The 22038-nt window shown below is 46.9% G+C and overlaps 1 protein-coding gene across 1 annotated transcript; it reads left to right on the top strand.

Moving 5' to 3' along the window:
* The first annotated feature begins 4923 nt into the window (after positions 1 to 4923).
* LOC120373976 (palmitoleoyl-protein carboxylesterase notum2-like) lies at positions 4924 to 14386 on the top strand. The gene is made up of 12 exons (XM_039493098.1): positions 4924 to 4969; positions 6577 to 6905; positions 7002 to 7054; positions 7313 to 7408; positions 8487 to 8547; positions 9077 to 9135; positions 9204 to 9306; positions 10488 to 10679; positions 11234 to 11334; positions 11676 to 11823; positions 12833 to 12880; positions 13415 to 14386. The coding sequence occupies exons 2-12, from the start codon at positions 6592 to 6594 to the stop codon at positions 13716 to 13718; spliced, it is 1479 nt and encodes a 492-aa protein (XP_039349032.1). The 5' UTR covers positions 4924 to 4969; positions 6577 to 6591; the 3' UTR covers positions 13719 to 14386.
* The last annotated feature ends 7652 nt before the right edge of the window (positions 14387 to 22038 follow it).

Genomic DNA, 22038 nt, shown 5'->3' with positions numbered 1-22038 from the left:
TGTGACAGTCTGTTTACAAAATCTACAATACAAACTAAAGGCCCAATCCTCCGGCCTGTACTCAGGCAAAATTCCCACTAAAGGCAACACTCCTGAAGAAGCCACCAGTGGTCAGTCTGGCTGAATAAGGTCCTAAAACATTGCTAAAGTGGTGGGTTAAGTCAGCACAGTCGATCAGAGTGGGGTGTGCACATCAAGGGGTAAACTGAGCCCAAAGTTTGGATCCCCTGCTGGTATAGCGCTATCACTTAACTCCTGAACCTATGCTCAAAACTGTACTGCTGCCATCAGCAAGGAAACAGGTGCACACAGATGTTTTAGCCAGATGTTTTTGTTGTTAAATTAAACCAGCCCGTTGCCTCCCTGTGCTATAGGAGCAAGTGAAAATAATGAGTAGACAGTCTATTATGAGCATGATATGTTATTGTATATTTCAACCTCATCAGACCTATTTAGAAGTGAATGGGGCCAGATTTTATGCTGCCAGGAACCTAACAAATGCATACAAACCACTACACCAAAGGTCACCCTACCTATTCTGTGTTATGTAATAGCAAAACCAGGTAGGGACTAGGTGAAAGTAGGATGAAACGCTTTAATGCAAAGAGGATTAAGATCCAGTCAGCTCCACAAAGCATCAGTCACTCATTATGCTGAATGTGACAGCGTGTCAATAAAGAACTGCCTGTAAGAGGAAACTGATGAATGGCAGGCATTAACAAATGCAAAGCCAGCTCCTAACTCAAAAAGTATGCCTCGCTGACAGGTCATAGATAACCAACCCGAATAAACAGATCACAGATAAAGACAAGTGCAGAAAAGCCACCCATAAAAGGAATGACAGAGTGTGAAAAAAGGGTTGGGTGAGTGTGCTTCAAGAAATGATTTGTTCAAATGTGATCGTCTCCAGTGTGGCCCTGAGCCCCTGCTAAAGGATGAGGAGCTATGGATTAGAGTGCACCATTGTCAGGATACAACCATCTATAGAGGAAGACAAACAGGGTCCCCTCTAATGGAAAACTCCCCAGAACCCGTTCAAATATTATACTGATGGATATGGCATGACATTGATTTACATTTGAAGGGCTTACGTGGTTCATAGGACCGATGCAGGCGCTCTGCGCAGGAGTGGATTTCACGCTGAGTTTTTTCTCCAGGCTTAGTGGGAGGAGAGGGGGAGGGAGAAGGGAGAGAGCGAGAGAGAGCACTAGACTGGGGATTTGGGAGACAGGTAATCTATTCCTAGCTCTGCCCCAGATTGCTAGGTGACCTTGGGCAAGTCATTTCTCCTCGTACCTCAGTTTTCCCATCTGTAAAATGGAGCTAATGATACTGCACTCCTTTGCTATCTAGGGGTAGAAAGCTCTATAGAAGAGCTAGCTATTTTGATTATTTTATTATTTCAATTGATGATTGTCTGAGTAAGGACTATGTAAGAACTGCCGTATATAACCTTTCATTTGTTGGCTCATGGGAAAATAGTGAATTAGACTAACCACCTTTATTGTGAGGAGACCTTTTTATTGGTCAGTCTTTATTCGGCTCCTTTTGTGACCATGTCTCTCTCTTTGTCTAATGCTGTGATTTTAGTGTGAGTTCTCTATTTAAGGAGACAATCTTTGAAACACTTCAATGTTTTGAAATCCATTTGTATTTGGGACGTTATAGATGTTAATATCTGACAGCACGTTAGAGCGGAGAGTGCCTGGAATAATGCATCGTGGCGGTTGAAAAACCTCCTCTCCAAACACGCCTGCCTAGGGTGAAGAGCTTAATAAGATTCAAGGCTGTGATCTCCAAAGACATCAGCAGCACCATACCCAGCAAAAGGGCTCAGTGGTATCCCCTGCTGTGCAGGTGAGTGCCTGCAGCAAGCTCACAGGAGCTACTGCCGTCAGGGGCGGCTCTAGCTTTTTTGCCGCCCCAAGCACGGCAGTCAGGCAGCTTTCGGCGGCGTGACTGCGGGAGGTCCCCCGGTCCCGCGGATTCGGCAGTTTGCCTGCGGGAGGTCCGCTGGTCCCGTGGCTTTGGCGTACCCACTGCCGAATTGCTGCCGAATTCTCAGGACTGGCGGACCTCCTGCAGGCAAGCCGCCGAAGGCTCCCTGACTGCTGCCCTCGCAGGGACCAGCGGGGTGCCCCCTGCGGCTTACTGCCCCAGGCACGCGCTTGCTGCGCTGGTGCCTGGAGCCGCCGCTGACTGCAGTTAGCTCCAATACGCATGGAACTGGGCTGGTTTGGTCAAATTTGAATGTGCACCTTTCCCCTTCCTCAACGCCTGGTTGCAAGGGGGCTGTTGTTGACGGGGGACCCCTTTGTCAGTGGACCTAGGCAGGGCCTCTCTCCTTCTCTATTTACTGCTGGGTTTGGGAGCAGGTAAATCTTTAGCCTCAGGGGGCCACTTGCTGCTGTCTGCTTCTCCTTGGCTGACAAGGACAAAGCTGTTTCCCAGGATGAAAACAACTAAGTCAGGCCACACCTCTTTTTAAAAGCCTCCCCCAGCCGACTGAATGTCATTCCCCACAGACATCAGGCTCCTCACAAAATCCCTGTGTCCGGTGGAGTCTGTGACTATGCCAGAAAAGCAGAAAACATAGGCAGGCATGTAATCCCCAGCACTGCTCGGACAGAGCAAGCCGTCTCCACCACAGCTGCAGAGCCTGGGAAGCTCCTGGAGTCTTCATAGGCCAGCTGCCATGGTGCCCCGGGGGGGAGGGCCTTTGCTTGGTTATCTGGAGTGGCAGCGTTTAGACTTGCCTTTCATCCCAACGTTAGTGAGCCAAATGCATGTTAGGGTACAAACTCGGCAAGCAATTCTGCAGCTGGCTGGGAGGTGAGTTCTGCAGCCAGGGGATCCTGGGATGCACAGGCTCTGGGGATACTGAATTAGGAGCACACTTGACAAATGTTTTAATTCTTTATTATTATAATTTGTCTAGATGCCCCAATCAGCATCAGGGTCCCATTGTGTAAACAAATGAAAAACACAGCACATGCTGAGAGTGCCCATCTCATCAACAATACATTTTGCAGGTATCAGTGCATGGGCACAAAAAGACACGTGAAACAGGCGTGAAAACTCATGACTAGCATTAAGGATCGATCTTTTTCTCCCTCATTATCTGTGTGCGACATCGTGCCTAACCCCTTGCATATGTTCCATAGCTTCCTCTTTCATCCCACTGAGCTTTTCTGTTGAGATTGTTTTATTTTGTTTTTAAAATGACACTTAAACTGATGCAAAGAAAATGAACCATGGTGATTTCTTCTACAAAAGAGAAATGACATCTGCCTTTGGCTGAGGTGATTGGTTAGAAGGCCTAGGTTTGCATTCTGCCACCAGAGTTGTAAAAATGTCTTGCTGGCAGCCATCAAACCAAATCAGAAGATCTAGGGTGGATTCTCAACTCCCTTTGTCCCTTGTTCCTTAATGTTAATGAAGTGCAGCTGCAGTGTATGCAGTGTATAAAGCCCTGAGTTTTAGTATGCGGAATGCAGTGATGCTGTTTGTGTTATGATCAGGAAGGAAATACTGTGTATGAGAGACTATAAAACCAGCAGAATCCAGGACAATGGAGCAGTAGGTGGAGGACGTTTCATAAGTACATAGAATGCAAATACAGCCAGGCAGGTTTGGGTAGGTGGATCTCCCGCACCCTTTCATTTCTGAGAACCAGCCTTGCTGTAAATCTACAGGGCAGCCCAGGTCACATCCTGTTGCTGTTGGGTTCAGCCCTTAACATATTACTTCCACTTATGAACCTCAGTGAGTCTCAGGAAAGTGGCTGCTGTGCCAGGAGAGAAACCTGCACCCATGGACGGAGTGCTTGTTCCATTGACTTATTAGCATATTGGGAGAATGAAGGGCCATATTTTGAGATGTCCAGGCATGAAGCCAAGTAAGATATTCTGTCACGGCATCAATCTGATCATCAGAACTCAACAGAAATTGTCTATGAGAGAGACACCTCTCCTTGGAGAGGAGGGGCTATAGATATGCTTGAAGGTAAAGGGATAAAGTTTATGGAACAAGGTGAGTGGGGAGATTGCTTCAGCTCATCAGCGATGCTACATGAAGGGGATTTTGGGGGCCTTGTGTTCAGACTTCTCTTTTGGGGACCACTTCTGTGAGTAGTGAAGTAATCATACCTATTGAGTCCTTAGCTTCTCTGCTGAGGATGTCAGTAAGGCAGCCAACTGTGTGGAGGATTTTGTAATGTTCACACCTGTTCACAAGACCTGCACTGACCCGTCCCCAGCACAACTCATTTCTCTGAGGCCACAAAACAACCATCAGGTAGAAATGTCCCTCCGGTAGTACAAAACTGGGCTGAACTTTAGTGGTGAGATATAGATGAAATAGGCACATTTACCCCTTTCCAGACACTGAAGCCTTTTAGTTTCTTCTTGGCTCATTAGCTTTTTTGGTGACCAATTGCCGGGTCACATCACTTAAGCAAGAGGGTAGCTTCACTGAAGCCAAAAGAGCTGTTGTTAAAAATGCAGTTGAAGCTCCCCATGGTTCTGTCTATTGGCTGGCTGTACCCTCACCCAAACTGCAGAGCAGGCAGATGAAAACCTTCATCTCTGGAGATAGTCAAATTTCATGAACTATTTCACCCCATCTATCTCCATATGGCATCTGACACATGAGAGAGGATCCTCAGGAAAAAGCAACCTAGAGAAATAAATGATGTGATCACTCCATCTAAGCATCTCAGCACTGGACCAGCAAGTCCCTTTGATGGATGTGGATGGCCTGCATTGAATTTCATGGATGGGTGAGGGGAGCAAGCTGCACTCATAATTCCCTTTAGGGACCAATGAGTCACTCTGTAACTATCCGAAAAATATGTCTGCTAGATTCAAATAGACTGTGTTTTCTTTCACAATGTTCATCTCCCCTCCAGTCAGTGATGGTTATTTCCTGCATGCTCCATGGAGGATAAGTTTTTCCATCTCAGCTAAGGGTAAGAGCACAGAGTTTTCGTTTCTTTTTCCAATTCACTAAATGGAAGGGAGGAAGAAATATTTATACTGGACTAGAAGTTTAGCTTATGATGTAGATTTTTATAACCAGTTGGGTCTGTGACACTGAACGCTCTTTTCTGTCTTGATGACCTTCCACCTGATCAAGGAACACAGACTGTATTTTACAAAATGAAATAAAACAGAGGTTAGGGTATGTTCTGACGTTCTTTTTTTCTCTTAGTTCTGTGACCAAATGACTTGATTCTGATCTCACTCCAGTTTTACACTGGTGTATCTCTACTGAATTCAGTAGAACCTGTGTTAGCAAACCTTCATTCAAATTATGAGTGGTTGTTCGACCGTGTTCCTGTCCTTTATTATGAATTATTTGTTAATAGGTTTTTTCATACAAATTTTTGGGGGTTGGCTGTTCCTCATACAAACATCTGTATTTACATGAATACAAAATTATCCATCATTTTTTGTTATTTATAATTCATTATTCTGTTTTAAAACTTTCAATCATCCAATCAGGGAGCTGAAGCACTACCATGTCACAGAGGTGACCAATCACACAGCCCAATTAACAAATGACTAGCAAATATTGAAGGTGATCAGTACTCAAGTAACCCATTGGTTCAAAGTTGTTCATCCAAAGTATCTGATGAATAGTTACAAATAACAAATACATTTGCAGAAATCTGAATTGGTTCATGACTGATTCATTTAAAAAAAGGGGAATAACTTCATCAGATCATTTATTCATAATGAATAATTCAACTAGCTCTAATATATTTAAGAACAATATTTTATGATTTCCACGCCAATACTCTATAAATCTGACAAAAACATGAACAAGAGGAAAGATACAGTATTTACTGAAAAAGTTGAAAGGCTGATGCTGAGGTTGTTTGATGAGACAGCGAGTTGAAAGCTTTTACCAAGTTCAAATGTTGCCCCTAGCATTTCTTATGCATGAAACAATTAAAAATCATCCCACAGAGGAGAATTGCCAAAGCTTATGTAATCAGATCATACCCTCTCCCACCCTCCAAAAAGCAGCAAGCAAAATGGGGATAAAATTATAGAAATTTTAAGTATGTAACTTTCAAGATCAAAGTGCTTGCAAGGAAATCTTGAAACTTATTCAGCATGGGGTGTGATTCGTTTCTTCAGCCCGTCATCTGCCCAACCTTGGCGTTAGAAATATGTTCCATATGAGGACAATATAAAGTTCACTGGGGAGCTGTGATCTGAGCACAAGTATTATTTCTGGCTGGGTAACAACTCCTTTTGGGCTTCCAATCCACGCTCTTCATTCTTTGGCCATCAGAGACTTACCTTCCCTAAGATATTGCACTTGTTATAATGCTTCAGCTGAAGATCAGCAATTGACCAGCATTCTTTAAGGTGATGCTATTTCAGCTTTGTGGTGTCATCTCTATAGTGTAGTAACATGCCTGTGTCTATGCCTCTGAACATGGCTAGGTCCATTCCTTGCTGGTTTAATTCTTCTCAACACTGTCTTTCTTAAACCTCGCTTTCTTCAGATTTTCATGTTGCCCTTTTATTACACTATGGGTTTATTCTTTGTCTGTTCAGTCAGGAGGAGGCAGTCACTATGAAGATCCCAGGGGCGTTGGTGGCTTTGTTGCTCCTGGGGGAAGTGGTGTCTCAAAGCAAACGTAATTCCAAAGCTCACGTGAAGACTCCTGCCCAGAATCGAAAGGGCCCTAACCCAAGTGGGGAACTGGAGCGCACTGCTGCTGAGGAAGATGTCTTTGTGGGAGTTCTTCCTCCTATGGAAGATGCCTTGGCATCACAGCTCAGAAGTGCCTCACTCACTCCTTGGCATGCTCAGAAGGCACCTGAGGACATGAAACTTTTCTTTCTGAAGAACCCCCTGATCACCTGCAATGATGGGACCACAGCTGGGTAATGATCACGCCAGAACTCGCCTGCTTTTCACAAGCAGTGTAATGGGAAAAAATAGTCTGATTTGTGTTTACTCTCCTTCTCCACCATTTGCAGGTATTACTTAAGGGAGCACAAAGGGAGCAAGAGGTGGATCATATTCTTAGAAGGTACAGTAAGAAATGACAATGCAGTAATGAAGCAAGGTATTGTGAAGACAAGTTGGGCTTGATTCTGCACGCACATTCATCGATCAGTGTAACTCCAGTGATTTCAGTGCAGTTACTTCTGATTTACACCAGTGTGAGATGTGAATAGAGTGTTAAGAATCAAAGATGCCATTGACTGAATGGTACAGTCAAAAATAAATTTTAATTCAATCAGATGTGATATGAAGGTTTTAAGACAATCTTCTTGCTCCCATTCAGGTGGCTGGTGCTGTTATAATAAAGAAACATGTGATACCAGATATAAAAATATCCGTCGCTTAATGAGCTCATCTGAGTGGCCTCAAACAAAGAAAGGTACTTGCCGCAATTGTTGTATTATTCCTTTCTTTCATACGGCTCTGTGATGGATGGATTCTGCTCTCAGCTAAACCAGGTGCAAGTCTGGAATGACTCTGTTGAAGTGAGTGGAGTTACTCTGGGTTTATGCTGATTCTGAGCAGAGAGGAAAATCAGGCTTTATGTTCCTGGCTGTGATTTCAGACTGTAACTCCTATAATTGTGATACATCAGGACTACATTTCCATTGGAAGCAGGTAAAGAATCCTCCTTGTGGGGAGGCCTCTGAAGAAGCCTGCATGAGAGAAGTTAGTTTTTTAGGCAGGATTTGAAGGAGGAAAGGGAGTGTGTTTTCAGCAGGTCAGGCATGGGCATGTCCCATAGGGTGACCGGACAGCAAATGTGAAAAATCGGGACAGGGGGTGGGGGGCAATAGGAGCCTATATAAGAAAAAGATCCCAAAATCGGGACTGTCCCTATAAAATTGGGACATCTGGTCACCCTAATGTCCCAAGCACAAGGAGGGGTGGCATAAAAGAAGGCCAAAAACTGCGTGGAAGAAAGAGACAAAGGATTTGATCCTGCCAGCTGCTGAGCGCTATGGCAAAACACTTCAACACGGGCTTCACTTTAGGCTTGTGAGTGGATCTGTTGAGGTACAGTAAGATGGTATTACACTCATGCTTACATGCTTTCCTGGCTCGGGTCAGTGCGCAGCCAAAGGGAGCAGATAGGAGAAATGCTGGAGAGAAGCATAAGGAATAGGCAGAAGTTTTGAGAAGAGTGATGGAGCCCGAACTTAATGTGGAATGAGAGGGATGGCCTAGGAATACTTGGTCCTGCCTCAGCACAGGGGGATGACTAGATGGCCTGTTGAGGTCCCTTCCAGCCCTACGCTTCTGTGATTCTAGAGGGAGAGGGTGACATGGGTGGGTGACAGCCTGGGAAGAAGGTGTGACAGGAGGGGAAGCTGTGAGATCCTTACAGGGATTATGCCTGCTTCTCGAAGCTGGAAAAGCTGCTGCTCTTGGTCTGGTTTTCTGAGACTGTGTCCAGTACAACATGTCTCTTTTGTGTTGTGTGTTTGTGACTCTAGGGACAGGCATTTTGTCTGCCCAGATGGAGGAGAGCCCTCACTGGTGGAACGCCAATGCAGTGTAAGGACCTTCCTAGGTGCTGTACTACCACTTACATTTCACAGCAGCTTCTGGCCAGTTACTGCTCTGACTGTTAATTACGAATGACACCGAGTGACACCTGTACTCTACGGTAACGGTGTGGCTCCCGTTGAAAGGACTGTGAGGTGCTAAAGTAAAGAGGGTTGGAACTCAGCTGCCACAGCTGGAGGGTGGGGATATGTAGTGACTCACTTTCATGTAACCTAATCTCACATCACTCATGGGGCAAAGCCATGGATCAGTGGTTCTCAGCCTTTTCCAAACAGGGATCCTCCTGCCTCTAGCTAGGATCTAGCCAAGACCCCCCTCTCATTTAGCAGAATGGGAAAGGAAAGGTGGTAGCGACTCCCTCACACTTGTTTGTAACTGCATGCTGGGAACCTCTGTCTGAGATAATCCCAATGCTGAGGAGGTGATGTGGTGGGAAAGGAGTAGGAGTTTTTCCGGTCTATTCAAGGACTTTCTGATGACCATAACTATGTGCCTTTCCTTTGCTACCTCTGTCTAGGTTTGTGCCTTACTGCTCGAGTGATATCTGGAGTGGAACTTTGCCCAAGTCACGGCAAGGTAGGCAGCCATCTTTATGCCACTCCCCGCTTCTAGCAGATAGTGTTAACTCTGACTTTTTCTTCTAGCAGACTATGCCTTCATGGGAGCGCTAATTATCCAGGAGGTGATTAAAGACCTGGTTCCTAAGGGAATTAAGAAAGCTAAAGTGGTCCTGCTTGCTGGGGAAAGGTAAGGATGGGCCTAGAGCTCTGAGAGTGCCAAAGTGAGAAGTTCTCAAAACCCTTCTAAGTGGTGTCATTAACTGCTTGTGCTTCAGTGGTACCCAGAGGCCCTAACCAAGATCAGGGCCCCTTTGTGCTAGGCACTGAACAAACACATGGTAAGAGACAAGAGCTTACAATCCAAATAGACCAGACAGACAGGAAAAAGAGGTACAAATTGTTGAAGTGACTTGCCTGAGGTCACACAGCAGATCAGTGGTAGAGGTGGGAACAGAATGTAGTCTCCAGAGTCATGGACAACACTATCTTTCTGAGCACGCTACCATTGTAAACATGTCCTGTACTAAATCTTGGGCTAGCAAGGCCTCAGCTGAATCTATCAAGGAAGGTTTCTTTTACATATTTCTCACATGAAAATGACAACAGATTACACAGTAATGCTCCAAACCATTACAGCTTAGAACAGCAGTCGGGTTCTGGAGAACTGCACCGGCTCCATACTGCAGTGTTTTCTGTGTAAGGGATGTCCTGGGTGTTGAGTGGCCCCATTGAAAGGAGTTAGTGCTCTCGAGGCCTGCTCCAAAGTCCACTGAAGTCGATGGAAAGACTGAAAAGTTGTGGCACTTGAAACTGGACTGGGGGCTGATTGTTGAAATCAGTGGGAGTCAGGCCACATTCAAGCCATTAGAACCCCATCACAGTGGGCACTGACTGCTCTTGGTCTCTGCAGAGAGGTCATGGAGTGAATGGGCACGAAGCCTTAGATAGTCCTTTTTGCCCAAGTATGTAGCACGTTGACAAGGCAGTGTGGGGAATCTGGAGCCACTGCTACCTAGGCAGCATCAGTCCTGCAGAGAAGCAAAGGGCGTTGATGTCCAGGGCTGTCTATTGAGCGCTATACAGTTTTAGCAAAAATAACTAAATAAAAGCAGAGGGAATAAAGGAGGCAATACCTGCACCTCCCTTAGCTTTCCAGTTAACTTCAAATATTTCTGTCCAAAAGCCCTTTCTTCCCACTACATCTCTGGTGGGAACAGTCAGCAGGAGGTGGGATTACAATGATAGTGGGCTTTAAAGTGACTACAATGCACTGCTTCCATTTCCTGTATTTGCCGTGGAAAGAGTGCCTTACGCACAAGCAAGGCTCCATCTGGGGACCCAGATAACTGATGCCTTTCTTCTTTTCAGTGCTGGTGGGACTGGTGTGCTACTGAACCTAGAGAGGGTGGCAGCCCTTCTGGAGGAGCTGGAAGCTGAGGCAGTCCAGATCAGAGGACTTGTTGACTCTGGCTGGTTCCTGGACATTAAACATCCAAGACAATCTGACTGTTCAGATGCTGCCTCTTGTGCCCCAGTGGGTGCAATCAAGAAAGGACTCAGGTACTTGAGCCTGTGGGTTGTAACCTTGGGGTGTTTTTTGCTATGCCTGCAAAATTTGTGTCCGTAAAATGATTCAAATATGAGTTCTTGCACCTCTGGTTACCCGATCTGCACCTTCGGTCAGGTAGCGAGGGGCACAAGCACTTGGACTGGCATCTGGAATTAAACTGTGCATGTCAATCTTGCAGCTGCATCTTGCAACCCCAAAATGGAAAATAACCTGCTGCAAATGTACCTCTCTGTGAAGGTCTTATAGTCTAGCTGATCATTATCATGAACTGAAAGTTACCTAGCTTTACTGGCCATCACAACACCTTTAGGAAGAAAATGTTATGTTAGGGATTGCTGTGTTCAAAAGAAGAGAGCTTCCCTCGGGCTGAACAATATGCCATGTATTCCTTATACTGGATGTATTGTGTTCTTCTCACACAAACAATTGGTTTTATTTGGGACAAGACATGTAGTTTTATTTTATCTTGTTTTTTTTTTTTACATATTAAAGCTAACACCACCTCTCTCTTTCCCACTAATGTTTTCTGGCCATGGCTTTTTAGGATGTGGAATGGAATCCTTCCAGAAAAATGTAAACAGCAGTTCAAGAGAGTTAACGAGTGGCAGTGCTTCCTTGGGTATAGATTGTATTCATCCTTGAAATGTAAGTTCAGCTTCTCTCAGAGTTTGGCTCTGATCCTGCACTGACATTAATTGGGGCTGGACTTTCAGCGGTGCTCAGCATCCAGCAGCTCCCATGGTGCATAGTGGGAGTGGAGCATTTCTGAAGCTCTTTGGGGCTGGGACCATATTTTTGTTCTGGGTTTGTGCAGTGCCTAGAACAACGAGATTCTGGTCTATGAGTGGGCTTATGGGAACTAGCGTAATCAGCATTAGCCTCTAGCTACTGGTGGTTTTTTTGGAGCTGCAGGATCTGGCCCTGTAGCTAATGTCAAATACTGACTTAATCTACAACTTTCTAGGGTGCCCTTCTTTCTTTTGCAGCTCCAGTTTTTGTGGTTCAGTGGCTGTTTGATGAGGAACAGCTGAAATTAGAAAATATCCATCTTGGAAGTCAGTTCCTAACAGAAAATCAATGGAACTACCTACAAGACCTTGGGCGAGAACTTAGAAACTCATTGCGTGATGTCCCGTCAGTATTACACTACTTTGTGTTGAATAAAATACCAAAGGTTAACCATCATAGGGGGCCAACTGAAGACAGAATTTGGTCTTATAAAATGAAATGAGCTTACATATGCTCACCATCTAATACCCTCCTGCTAATTACTGAGCCTTCAGAAATGTAACACTTGTTAGATGAGCTAATCTGGGCATCAACTATTAGCATTCCATTGAAATCTTATTTTATGTGTTTTTCTAAAAATCTGGGCTTGTGTGTGATTGTGATACAACTGGATAGTACCTGACGACCACTGGACTACTTGAGATAAGGCTTTTCTACATGATGGGGTAATGCATTATATGGGGGGTGTGGTTTCTAAAGTGCACTGATGTGTTGTCCATTAATTGATCTGTAGACCCTTCCAGCAGGGTCTCCATGGACCAATTCATGCCCAACATGTTAATGTGCTTTAGAAATCACACACCCCTGGAGCACATTGCCCCACTGTGTAGACAAGACCAAAAAAGGTACTACTCAAAGGGGCAGACCCTCAGCTAGTGTAAATAGTTCAGGGGTCAAATAGTTTAGGGTTCAAAAAAGAATTAGATAAGTTCATGAAGGGTAGGTCCATCATTGGCTATTAACCAGGATGGGCTGGGATGGTGTCCCTAGCCTGTTTGCCAGAAGCTGGAAATGAGCAACAGGGGATGGTGCACTTGATGATTGCCTGTTCTGTTCATTCCCTCTGAAGCACCTGGCATTAGCCACTGTCAGAAGACAGGATTCTGGACTAGCTGGACTTTTGGTCTGACCCAGTATGGCCATTCTTATGTAGTCTGAGTTTCACAGAGCTCTGACAGTTCACACTAGATGAGAACCTGGCCCTCTGTGAGCAAGGGTGTCACAATCCTGTTCACAGAAGTCAGTGGCAGTGGGCTGGTCCCTTTAAAGTCCTATATAAATATACAAAGGATGTTTTCACTAGGACGTGCAGCGGGTATGTCGTGTCACTTGTCTGTGTTTCCCTTTCTCATAGAGCTGTGTTTGCCCCTGCATGTCTGTCTCACATGCTGATTACAAAAAGGTGAGCAAAGATGCTTTCTTCATTTCCTTACCCTACTAGATGTCACCGAAGGGGATTAAATGTCTGTTCATCTTTCGAGTATTAGGTCATGTTGTTAGTTCTCAGCGTGACTCTGTCTAACAAATATTGTCTGGCTGCACACCTCTTCAGCGCTCCCCTCAGCCTGCTGCCCCTTTGTGGGTTGTCTGCAGGAATCTCATTGCTTAGGTGGATTTCTGCAGCTGTTGAGCAAAATGAAACACATCAGTGCTGATGCATTACAATCCTGCAAATTCTTATAGCTCGGCTAGTGCTTATGGTCATGAAGGTTCAACTACTCCAATGGGACTACTCAAGTATTAAGTGCTGTGCCCAGTTGTGGTTGCAGGATCAGGCCCCAAGTTAATATTCCTACTAATATGAATTATATAATAATAATCAGCGAAGGAAAATCAGAACAAGAAGTCTCTCTCTTGAGCTAGCCCCATCTCTATGGATTATTTCTCAATTTAATCACTTGTTGGTAATCATCTTCCTCCTCTTCTTGTATTGTAGCTACTGGCTGGAATTTCAAGTGAAGGGCATTTCTTTGGCCAGAGCCTTGCAGTGCTGGGAGAAGAGCCTTCAAGACAGCAATAAAGCCCCAAAGATCCCCATGAGAAGTTGTCCCTTCCATCTGATTGATAACTGTCCATGGCCCCATTGCAACCCCACCTGCTCAGTTCTGCATGACCATGGCACAGGCCAAGAAGTGAACTTCATGCAGACTTTATTCAGGATGTGGCTTGATGTCCACAGGAAAGCTCAGGAGCTCAAATCAGGCCCCAGTCAACTGGGAATGCTCAGTAATGGTGGCTAATGCATAAGCTTGACATCCATGTGGGTTAATTGTAGCTTAATGTCAAACAATGCTGATGTTGAGCAAAAGTCAAGGGTTTCCGTAGAGTTTAGGCACATATTGGGATGTTATGGTTGTAATGACTGATGTTTATGTCAATCTTACTTTGTACTGCTGCTGTTTCAATCAGGTGAACTCACAGCTTCACTTGTACTCCACTGCATTTGACATAGGTCGCAGTACGGTTTGGAGGCTGCTACACACTTTAGGGATTTTTTGAGGGATGGGCCAAACAAGGATGATTGTTGAACAATCTTCATTCACTTCCCTTTACACCCTGACTGAATACCATCAGATTGCTGGGGGATTAGCTGAATGGAGTCTTCATTTTGTAGGATAACCTATGAAAGTCTGATTTCCTGTTTTCATTTTAGCTCCATTTACTGCTGCTGAGACTATTAATAAAATGAGGAGTATGAACAAAATATTGACCAAGCTTCCAAGGGCTTTGACTCATTAGGATGAATTACTCTCAGTCAGATTGTTTCCTCCTGTAGAAAAGCCCAGGAGAGCAGGCCGTTCAGACTGTGCAGAGTTGCTTCACTCAGTTCCCCCATGTTCCCCAATCAAGGGAGGAGGTTTGCCTCCTTGTGGAATGAACATGGGACTCCTCCCACAGACCCAGAGAAAGCCACGCAGAGTGGGGCTGATGCACACCAGGCCACCAGGGCTTTCCACATGGAAGCCTTGTATCTCCACCCTAGCTCTGGGTGGTTGAGTGGTCGGACGTTCTATCCCTCTACCCCAGCTCCTGGACTGCACAGCTTTATTGGCACCATACTCCCAGGACTAGCCCTGGAAACTCTCCCTTACAATAACTGTATGTGGGCTCATAACACATAGGGGCTTTGTAACAAAATGAATGCAGCCACAGCAGGAGCACTGCCAGCTTTTTTGCTGCCCTAGGTGGCAGAAGGTCCCGTCCCTCAAATGCCGCCCCCGACAGAGGCAGCGGAAGGTCACGCCCCCGAAATGCCACCCCTGACAGAGAAGGCAGAAGGCCAGCCTTCGCGGTCACTGCCCCCCAAATGTTAGCACCCTAGGCGACTGCCTACATCGCCTAATGGGTTGTGTCAGCCCTGAGTGACAGGCTACGACGATAAAGTCGTGGCTTACTGAAGCTCCTTCCTCAGTAACTTTTGAATCCCTCCTAACTTTTCCCAGTGCAGGATTTCCCTCTAATAAGACCTTTCTGCCTAGCACGCCTTTAAATTTGTTAGAGCCAACCAGCTGCAGCCCCACAGTGGTCATTTTGCAAATGGCTGTTGATTGCTGTAGCATCATCTCTTCTAGCTGGTCAGTGCTCTGGGTTCCTGTTGTTTTGTTCCTCCAGTTCTTTCTTGTTCCTGAGAAGAATGGCACTTCATGACAGATACATCAGATCGCTCACAGATTCCCTGTGGGGCTTTGATGATGGGGGAATAATGGCCTAGCCCCCGCCCTGCTGCTGGCCTTTCACCAGATCTGCCCCATCCCTTCTGAGCTGGGGAAGCTGTTGTATTTTGGTACTCAAACCTCCCAGCCACTTTTAACGGTTTAGTGTTGTGCGTGCCAGGGTCACATTAATGCCTTTGACTTTCTAGGCCCATTTATTCCACCAAAATTAATGCACCAAATCCTGGGAGTGGGCTAACCCATATGCAGCTCTTGGGGTGAGGTCTGGCTCTCTGCACATTTTGCCCAGTGCTTAATTTGTGCCAGGGCTTGACAGGGCTGAGCCCCGGCACCTCTAGGCTTAGCACCTCTGGACTTGCTGCATCAGTTATGAAAGTAAAAAAACCTACCTGAGCCCCAGCACCTCTTGCATTACAAATTAAGCTCCGGTTTCACCCCAGTGTTTGTTTAAAGTTGGGTGCTTTGTATCTGTGGGATCGTGGTTAAAACCTTTGGGGAAGACTCTTATAATAGTTCAGTTTTGTTCTTAACATTGAATGACTTATTTGGTGAGGCATTGCTCCTGTGAAAGTAGAATGAATTATGTTACAAAAATAGATAGGATTAAAGAAATGCTGTCTGTACCTTTAAGGAAAGTCACTGGAATGCTGGAGTCCAGGTGTCAGGAAAACAGACATTAACATAGAACAATTGCACCGTTTAAGGGCAATTGGTGAAGCATTAGCCTTAGATCGATAGGAGTTAGTAAGGAAGTAGGATATGCATGCTATGCCCCAGGTGAATTTTGCTGTTTTCTCCTTTGTCCCTTTATTTGATTCCCGCTCTTTTATCTGTATAAATAAGACTGTTTGGGTCTTGCATGGCCACTCACATTATCTGAATGTTATTGGCGGAGCGCTGCGCTAATAAAAACAGAGTGGTCTGACAAATTGTGAGTCTTGATTCTAACTTTGACAATTTGGAGGTTCCACCGAGATGGCAACCGTCTTCACTGGGGCTGTGTGATCCCTGACCGTTTTGTGGGACGACCGTGGCAGCCGGCACCTGGGCATTTGGCCCAAGCGGTCCTCCTTCTGAACGGAAGGGTGCACAACCACAGTGAAGTCTACGCCATCGAACCTGTTGGTTCCCACTCTGTTCTGGTAGGGATCCCAGGATCTGGCATCAGGATCTGGTCAGGTAATTATATCTGTGTTTTGTCCGGACTGAGGACTGTCCTGTCTCTGTGTCTATCCGTCCTCTCTGTGGAGTGTTTGAGTCTGGGTGCCGTCTCCGTCCGGGGATTGGCCGACCAAGGGGTTCCTGTCCCCGCGGTCTGAGTGAGGGAAATCTGCACAATCACAGCCGCACCGCACCTTGGGTAAAGCCCCTGGTGTGAAAGCAAGGGCGATTGAGGCAGTAGCCTGTGGGCTCCTTTTGTGTGTGGCACCGGGCATCGCTCTGACGAACCCGAATTTCCTTCTTGTGTGATTGGTGTGTAAAGTCCTCCTGTATGGGTAACCAGACGTCTAAGTCGGGACAGTTCCCTAAAGGAACCCCGGCTCATTTTATGCATTTTAGGAAGGGTCCGGACTCCTGTAAATTTCTGGAAAAATGGTCTAGGCTAACTCAGGGAGATCCCAAAACTCAGTGGCCACTGTTAGGATCTTGGGACAAGGACCGAGTAGATGTCTTAAAAGACAAACTCGGCCAATCTAAAACTAAATTGGCAAAAGGAGAGGTTGACTGTTTCATGCAATGGTGGGAAGAGGCAAATCGTAGATGGACAGAATCGAAACTCGCCTCTCTCAAAGATTCAAATGATAAGTTAAAAGCTTTATTGGAAACCTCCTCTCCCACCACTAGACCGAGCGCTCCCCTTTATCCTGTTCTCCGAGCAGACCCCCCTTCATACTCCTGTCTCCAGGTGGGAAAAGATGAAGAAAACCCCTTGCTAGATTCCGGGGACGATGATGAGGAAGACGCATTAATTGGCCTGGCAGCCTTGCGTCGGATCAATAGACAGCCACCCACGGCCCCAGCTCAGGAACAACCGTCACCAGATTTCTCAGCTCCTGAACAATTCCCAGAGATCTCCAGTTCAGACCTGTCTGGATCATCCAGTACGGCTGAGGCCCATTCCTCTGAACCCACTCTGCCCCGTAAAAGCTCGCGCTTGGGCCTTAAAAATGTCCAGGCTCCCCTCCGAATCCTGCATACTGGGGGCCGAGAAGGGGGTCCCACTTGGAGCTATAAACCCTGGACTCGCACAGAGCTCCTTTCAATTGTAAAAGGCTTTCCAAAGCCCCGGGAAAATCCTACCAAATTTGCAGAGGAATTTTTGTTAGTATGTGACACCTATGAACCCTCTGAGGCAGACCTCCTGCAGCTGTGCAAGCTACTTGTAGCAGCCCCAAGTGAGCATGAAAAATGGCTCACAGCAGCAAATTGGCTCACTGCTGACCGCCACTCTACTTTACCAGACACTGGTCCTGATACTGATTACCGGAAAAAGTGTAAAGAGCGAGCTAAAATCTATTTGAAGCCATCCCTCAGGTATGGACTCCTAAAACCAACTGGATGGTCATAAATGGCTGTAAGCAACGACAGGGAGAAAACCCGGCGACTATCGCACTCGGCTAACTGACATTTTTCTGCAACATTCTGGTATACAACAGCCAGACAGAAATGGACAGGCGCCCTGGCTAGTGCGTTTGTTAATGGCCTCCTACCTGCTATTGGCAATATGCTAAAACGAATAAGTGTTGGGTGGGAGACTGAAACCATGGACAAATTGCAAACAGTGGCAGAGCATTGCCAACGTACTTTAAAGGAAAGGAGGAACAATCAGCTCAACAGTTAATGGCCCTGCAAATACAGCATTATTCAGGGCAGGGCAAACAGTTCCGGGAAGGGGAAAATACCAGGACGGGGACGTGGTCGAGGGAGGGGCAAAGGAACTGGTTTTTCGGGTTATGGGGATGTTTGTAATTACTGTAAACAGCCCGGACATTGGAAGAACGAATGTCCCAGCCGGCCTGGTAATTCTGTAAATAACCAGCTAGACCCCCTGCCAGCACAGCCAGTCAGTCCCCAGCCTTACTTTGTCTCACAGCAATGATGGGATGCCGGGGAACCTCAGGAAATTTTAACTCCTTTACTACCACTCACTCCTACGGGTGAGTGTGTGTTAACTATCAATGATCTTTCTCTCCCTTTCCTTGTTGATACGGGAGCTTCACTCTCTGCAGTTCGTACTACTGATCTGCCTGCGGTTCCCCGCTCCGGAAAAACTGTGTCCGCTGTGGGCATTACGGGAGTCCCAACCTCTTATCCCCTTTCAAAACCTCTACCAGTCCAGGTTGGTCCCCTTTCTGCGGATCATGCCTTCCTTCTCTCTGATTCTACTCCGGTAAACCTTTTGGGTCGGGACCTGTTATGTAAGCTTGGCTGCACCATATACTGTTCCCCGGATGGGGTCTATTTACAAATTCCCCAGTCCTCTCTGAATGATTCTGTAGCCTCCCTGCTGTCTGAAACTTCCCTTTCCACTCCAGTCCCTTGTTGCCCACTGGTCCCATCCCTTGAACACCTAATTTCGCAGGTCCCATCCTCTCTGTGGCCAACCCATCCCTCTGAGGTGGGCCGCTTAAACACTGACCCCGTCTGCATTACTGTGGACTCCTCCAAACCCCTGCCTCGCCTTTCTCAATACCCTTTAAACCCTGAGGCAGAGGCTGGCATTGCTCCAGTCATAACTGCCCTGCGGGAGCAAGGCATTATTGTTCCCTGCTCCAGTCCCTGTAACACCCCTATCCTCCCAGTTCGAAAAGCTGATGGCAAATCATGGCGATTTGTTCAGGACCTCCGAGCCATTAATCGTATTGTCATACCCGCCTTTCCTGTTGTCCCAAACCCAGCAACGATTCTGGCTTCTATCCCACCAGCTGCAACTCATTTTACTGTTGTTGATTTGTGCTCTGCTTTCTTTTCTGTTCCGGTTCACCCTGACTCCCAGTACCTCTTTGCCTTTTCTTACAAGGGACAGCAATATACATGGACCACGCTTCCCCAGGGGTATACGGAAAGCCCATCTTACTTTTCCCAGGCATTAGCCCGAGACCTAGCTGACCTTGTTTTCCCATCCGGGTCCACTCTAGTCCAATATGTGGATGATCTACTCCTCTGTTCCCCCTCGTTATCTGCCTCAAAAACTGATTCTTTAGTGCTCCTTACTGCCTTAGCAAACAAAGGTCACAAGGCTTCTCGCTCTAAACTACAGCTCTGTCAAGCCTCTGTCACATACCTTGGTTTTCTTCTCTCCCAGGGTTCCCGTATGCTCTCTCCCACCCGTGTCCAGGCTATCCTTAGCTTTCCCCGACCCTGCTCCCCACGCCAGGTCCGAAAATTTTTGGGCATGGCTGGATTTTGCAGGCAATGGATTCCCCAATATGCCTCCCTTGCAAAACCTCTCCAGGAACTCACTCGACTCTCTGTGCCTAATCCCATGCCATGGCCCCCTGAAGCAGACTCTGCCTTTGTTTCCCTCAAACAAGGTTTAGCTTCTGCCCCCGCTTTAGGGCTGCCAGACTATTCTAAGCCTTTTACCCTTTTCTGCCATGAACAATCTGGATGTGCACTTGGAGTTCTTACTCAGGTGCACGGAGAAAAGAACCGCCCAGTAGCTTATTTCTCTGCCACTTTGGACCCTGTGGCCCAAGGCCTACCTCCCTGCCTGCGTGCTGTGGCTGCAGCGCGCCTAGTCGAAATGTCTGAATCCCTTGTCTTTCGCTCTCCCCTTACTCTCATGGTCCCTCACTCTGTGGAAACTCTGCTGTTACAGCGTAACACAAGCCACCTCTCCTCCGCTCGCCTTACCAGGTACGAACTTCTACTGCTGTCGGCCAGATATCACCATAAAGCGTTGTTCTCAGTTAAATCCTGCCACTCTCCTTCCCTTGTCTAATGATGGTGATCCCCACGACTGTCTTGCAACTGTGTCTGCTGTCACTGTCCCGCGCCTGACCTTCCGATGTCCCTCTCCCTAACTCTGACCTTGTTTTGTTTACTGATGGTTCCTGTTTTCGAGACAGCCAAGGTCGTCTCCTTGCAGGATACGCTGTTGTGTCACTCTCTGAATCCCTTGAAGCTGCGCCTTTACCTTCTGTAACCTCAGCACAAGTTGCTGAATTAGTTGCCCTCACCCGTGCCTGCTTTTTGGCGGAGGGACGCTCCGCCACCATTTACACTGACTCCCGCTATGCTTTTGGGGTTGTACATGACTTTGGCACCCTGTGGCAAGCTCGGGGTTTCCTTACCTCCGCCGGTACCCCCATTAAAAACGGCCCCTACATTGCTGCTCTCCTGTATGCAGTTTTACTTCCCTCTGCCCTAGCTATTGTTAAGTGCCCTGGCCACTCGACGGCAGATACTGATGTTGCTAAGGGTAACGCATTTGCTGATGCCTCTGCTAAACATGCTGCTGCCATAGAACCTTCCCCAGATGCATTTCTAGGTTCCCTTTCTGTTTCTATAGCACCGCCGTCCCTCACTGACCTCACCCTACTCCAGGATTCTGCCCCAGAAGCCGAAAAAGACTCCTGGGTTGTCCAGGGTTGCTCTCTGCATCCTGATTCCCTTTGGCATTCGCCTACTGGTGCCTTTGTGGCTCCCTTTTCACTCTACCCGTCTCTGGCCGCCCTGCTTCACGGTGTTTCGCATGTCGGAAAGGAGGGGATGGTCTCTGCTGTAACTAAGGTGGGATGGTGGGCCCCCCATTTCAGCTCTTTTGCAGCCCGCCACTGTGCCGCCTGTACCACTTGTCAACGCCACAATATTGGTAAACCTGTAAAAGTGGCTCAGGGATTCCGGGGCCTGCCCCAAGCACCCTTCTTGCATTGGCAACTTGATTTTGTACAAATGCCCAAGTGCCAACGATATGAATTCATTTTGGTTATGGTATGTTTATTTTCTGGTTGGATTGAAGCCTTTCCTTGTCACAAGGCTGATTCACTGTCTGTTGCTAAATGTTTGTTAAATCATATTATGCCTGCCAAGGGAATTCCTGCCACTCTGTCCAGTGACCGGGGTACACATTTTACTGGACAAATTGTTCAACACTTGGATCGTATATTACATATCACACACCTGCTGCACTGTCCCTACCACCCACAAAGTGCAGGTGCTGTGGAAAGGCGAAATGGTGTACTTAAGAATAAGCTTGCTAAGATTTGTGACTCCACAGGGTTAAGCTGGCCAGCAGCTTTACCACTAGCCCTTATGGAAATGCGATCCACTCCATCCCAAAGACATAAACTGAGTCCCTTTGAAATTGTTATGGGACGCCCTATGCGAGCTGTGGCTACCATTACTCCAGTCCCAGACTTGAACTTGACTCACAGTACGCTCCTTCAATACTGCAAGGGATTAATGCAAGCTGTAAGTCACTTCCATTCACAGGTTCGAGCCGCCTGGCCGACGGAACCCACCTCCGACGCTTGCCACAACCTCGAGCCAGGTGACTGGGTCCCACGTGACGGCACCATCATCGAAAACACGCCTTGGAACCCCGGTGGAAGGGTCCTCATCAGGTACTGCTTACTACCCAGACGGCTGTTAAACTATCTGGCATCACAGCGTGGATACATGCTTCGCAGTGTAAGAAGACACCCTCCCCGGCGAACCAATCATCACCTCAGGACTGCGCAGAGTCAATTTTGACTCCAGAAGAAGACGAGAGGAACAGCCTGCAATACCTTACACCCACGCCTCGTAAGGGTTGCCAGAAGCAGACGACAACCTAAAGCAAGGCCCACCAAAAGAAGCAGTAGTGAGCCTAGCGCCTGCTGCCTGGTGGATGTAAAACCGTGACTGCGGTTCCCTCAGTTGAGGTTGTCAGAACCAGAAG

Source organism: Mauremys reevesii, linkage group 10 (genome assembly GCF_016161935.1).
Source record: "Mauremys reevesii isolate NIE-2019 linkage group 10, ASM1616193v1, whole genome shotgun sequence".
NCBI classification, from domain to species: Eukaryota; Metazoa; Chordata; order Testudines; family Geoemydidae; genus Mauremys; species Mauremys reevesii.
The sequence above is the reverse complement of the archived record's forward strand: the minus strand, read 5'-3'. Positions and strand labels throughout refer to the sequence as shown.

Bases quoted from the DNA above. Each gene is read 5' to 3' on its own strand.
- LOC120373976 (XM_039493098.1), top strand. From the start codon at position 6,592: ATGAAGATCCCAGGGGCGTTGGTGGCTTTGTTGCTCCTGGGGGAAGTG. The intron at 7,055-7,312 runs GTACAGTAAGAA...GCTCCCATTCAG, and splicing joins GTGGATCATATTCTTAGAAG to GTGGCTGGTGCTGTTATAAT. The intron at 11,824-12,832 runs GTCAGTATTACA...CCTTTCTCATAG, and splicing joins AACTCATTGCGTGATGTCCC to AGCTGTGTTTGCCCCTGCAT.